The sequence below is a fragment of the Lissotriton vulgaris genome, unplaced genomic scaffold (assembly GCF_964263255.1).
Source record: "Lissotriton vulgaris unplaced genomic scaffold, aLisVul1.2 SCAFFOLD_494, whole genome shotgun sequence".
In the NCBI taxonomy this organism is placed as follows: Eukaryota; Metazoa; Chordata; class Amphibia; order Caudata; family Salamandridae; genus Lissotriton; species Lissotriton vulgaris.
This window is the reverse complement of record NW_028243049.1, coordinates 1,158,209-1,161,254: the sequence shown is the minus strand read 5'-3', so window position 1 is coordinate 1,161,254 and position 3,046 is coordinate 1,158,209. Positions and strand designations below refer to the sequence as shown.

At 43.9% G+C, this 3,046-nt stretch overlaps 1 protein-coding gene across 4 annotated transcripts; it reads left to right on the top strand.

The window, feature by feature from the left end:
* The first annotated feature begins 854 nt into the window (after positions 1 to 854).
* LOC147668726 (uncharacterized) lies at positions 855 to 2,555 on the top strand. 4 transcript variants are annotated; one of them, XM_086948479.1, is made up of 3 exons: positions 878 to 1,062; positions 1,147 to 1,681; positions 2,189 to 2,555. In XM_086948479.1, exons 1-3 carry the CDS (start codon positions 940 to 942, stop codon positions 2,470 to 2,472), a joined length of 942 nt encoding a protein of 313 aa, XP_086804605.1. In that variant the 5' UTR covers positions 878 to 939; the 3' UTR covers positions 2,473 to 2,555. The 4 variants fall into 4 exon arrangements, with proteins under 4 accessions (XP_086804602.1, XP_086804605.1, XP_086804604.1 ...); XM_086948478.1 differs by having other exon boundaries at positions 878 to 1,146; positions 1,483 to 2,555; XM_086948477.1 differs by having other exon boundaries at positions 878 to 1,157; positions 1,407 to 2,555.
* The last annotated feature ends 491 nt before the right edge of the window (positions 2,556 to 3,046 follow it).

The window sequence follows — 3,046 nt, the reverse complement described above, 5'->3', positions numbered from 1 at the left end:
ACAGCCTTGAATGATCGTGAATAATGACAGTAATCGTGAAAATCTGAAAAAAAGTGGTTTGAAAAAAAGAGCTCCAATATTTAGGAAAAGATCTGCATAAAGACAGAGGAACATGAACATAAACTGGTAGATCCTGGAAAAAGCAGTTCAGAGCAATTTGGTGGATGTAAGAGTCTGAGCTGTGCACCTCCACGCAACAGGATAAGAAATGACCTCTAGAAAATTAAGGCAACAACACTGACAAACCACTTCCTGTATAAACAGGCCTCTACCACCAGCTTTGATCATGTGTTCGGTATGAGGTAGATACAGCATTACTCTGCTTCCTGTACTGATGGCAGACCACCATTCAGCACGCTAGGTGTATTGTAAACATTTTCTATCCAAACCACAGGCCAAACCACAGGAACAAGAGAAAAGCACAAGGGAGTGGAGCCAGACAACTGAAGGCTAAAGGAAAGAGAGGGTCTCTGATCTACAACAGACTGTCCCAATTTGCTTCGACCAAAAGGAAGACTGATCTTCACTCATAAACATGTGAAACCATTCCGCAATCTAAAAACATAACCACCTACAAAGAAGCTTTACTTGCCACAATTATAATATATGTAGTTGGTGAGTCTTGTATTTCATTGTGAAATCTGAAATCAACCATCCAAAATACCACACACATACAAGGAATGTGTGAATAACACAAGTGCTTTATCAACCATGTTAGCTCCTCAGGAAACGCAGTCATGGGATGCAGACAAATATAAACCCGACCCAGAGACACTAACCAAGAAAGAGAAATTATACACAAGCAGCAAGAGCTTTAGTTTATGATCACTACTAAAGAGCCATCAGCAAACACACGCAGGAAAAGCAACGTGCAATTGCAATGAATGTGTGAAGAACTTTAGTCAGTTAGCACTCCTAAAAGATCATCAGCGAACACACATGGGGGGAAAACCGTACCATTGCACTGAGTGTGTGAAGAGCTTCAGTCGGTTATCACAACTCCAAGTTCATCAGCGAACACACACAGGGGAAAAACCATACCATTGCAATGAATGTGGGAAGGCATTCAGTCAGTTATCAATTCTTCAAAGACATCAGCGAACACACACAGGGGAAAAACCATACCATTGCAATGAATGTGGGAAGGCATTCAGTCAGTTATCAATTCTTCAAAGACATCAGCAAACACACACAGGAGAAAAACCATACCATTCTAGTGAATGTGTGAAGAGCTTCAGTCAGTTATCACACCTTCAAAGACATCAGCAAACACACACTGGGGAAAAACCGTACCATTGCACTGAATGTGTGAAGAGCTTCAGTCATTTATCACAACTCCAAGATCATCAGCTAACACACATGGGGGAAAAACCGTACCATTGCACTGAGTGTGTGAAGAGCTTCAGTCGGTTATCACAACTCCAAGTTCATCAGCGTACACACACAGGGGAAAAACCATACCATTGCACTGAATGTGTGAAGAGCTTCAGTCATTTATCAAAACTCCAAGTTCATCAACGAACACACACTGGGGAAAAACCATACCATTGCACTGAATGTGTGAATAGCTTCAGTCATTTATCACAACTCCAAGTTCATCAGCGAACACACACAGGGGAAAAACCATACCATTGCAATGAATGTGTGAAGGCATTCAGTCAATTATCACAACTCCAAGTTCATCAGCGAACACACACAGGGGAAAAACCATACCATTGCACTGCATGTCTGAAGAGCTTCAGTCAGTTATCACACCTCAAAAGACATCAGCAAACACACACTGGGGAAAAACCGTACCATTGCACTGAATGTGTGAAGAGCTTCAGTCATTTATCACAACTCCAAGTTCAACAGCGAACACACTCTGGGGAAGAAAAACCATACCATTGCAATGAATGTGTGAAGAGCTTTAGCCTGTTATCAAATCTCCAAAGACATCAGCGAATACACACTGGGGAAAAACCATACCATTGCAGTGAATGTGTGAAGAGCTTCAGTCGGTTATCACAACTCCAAAGACATCAGCGAATACACACTGGGGAAAAACCATACCATTGCAATGAATGTCTGAAGAGGTTCAGTCAGTTATCAATTCTTCAAGTTCATCAGCGAACACACACAGGAGAAAAACCATACCATTGCACTGAATGTGTGAAGAGCTTCTGTCGGTTATCACACCTACAAAGACATCAGCGAACACATACTGGGGAAAAACCATACCATTGCAGTGAATGTGGAAGTAGTTTTAGTGATTCCTCAAATCTCAGGATTCATCAGCGAACACACACAGGGGAAAAGCAATTACAGTGCTGTGAATGTGCGAAGAGCTTCAGTGGGTCCTCAGACCTACGAAAACATATTCGAACACACACTCAGGAAAAACCATACCATTGCAATGAATGTGTGAAGAGATTTAGTCAGTTATCAAATCTTCGAAGACATCAACGAACACACACAGGAGAAAAACCATAGCATTGCAGTGAATGTGTGAAGAGCTTCTTTCAGTTATTGGCCTACAAAAACATAAATGAACACACACTGGGGAAAAGCCATTCCAATGCAGTGAATGTTTAAAGAGCTGTAGTGGGTCATCAGACCTACAAAAATCAGTAAATCAGTCAGTCAATCAATCAATCAATCATTTGTTAAGCGCCCCTCATACCCAAGAGGGTCTCAAGGCGCTGGGGGGGGAGGGTGGGGGCCGCTACCGATTGAACAGCCAGGTCTTTAGTATCCTCCTGCAGGTCAGCAGGTCTTGGGTCTGTCGTAGGCTCAGTGGGGGGTGTTCCATGTCTTGGCAGCGAGGTGGAAGATGGATCTCCCGCCGGTGGTTGTTCTTCGGATGTGCGGGACGGTGGCGAGTGAGAGGTCGGCGGAGCGTAGCTGGCAGTTGGGGGTGTAGAAGGAGAGCCTTCTGTTGAGGTAGGCTGGGCTGGTCTTGTGGAGTGCCTTGTGTGCGTGGGTGAGGAGCTTGAAGGATATCCTCTTGTTGACGGGAAGCCAGTGCAGGTTTCTCAGATGGGGGGTGATGTGGCTGTGTCGTGGT

Coding starts and splice junctions, on each gene's coding strand:
- LOC147668726 (XM_086948476.1), top strand. CDS start 940: ATGGGGGGAAAACCGTACCATTGCACTGAGTGTGTGAAGAGCTTCAGT.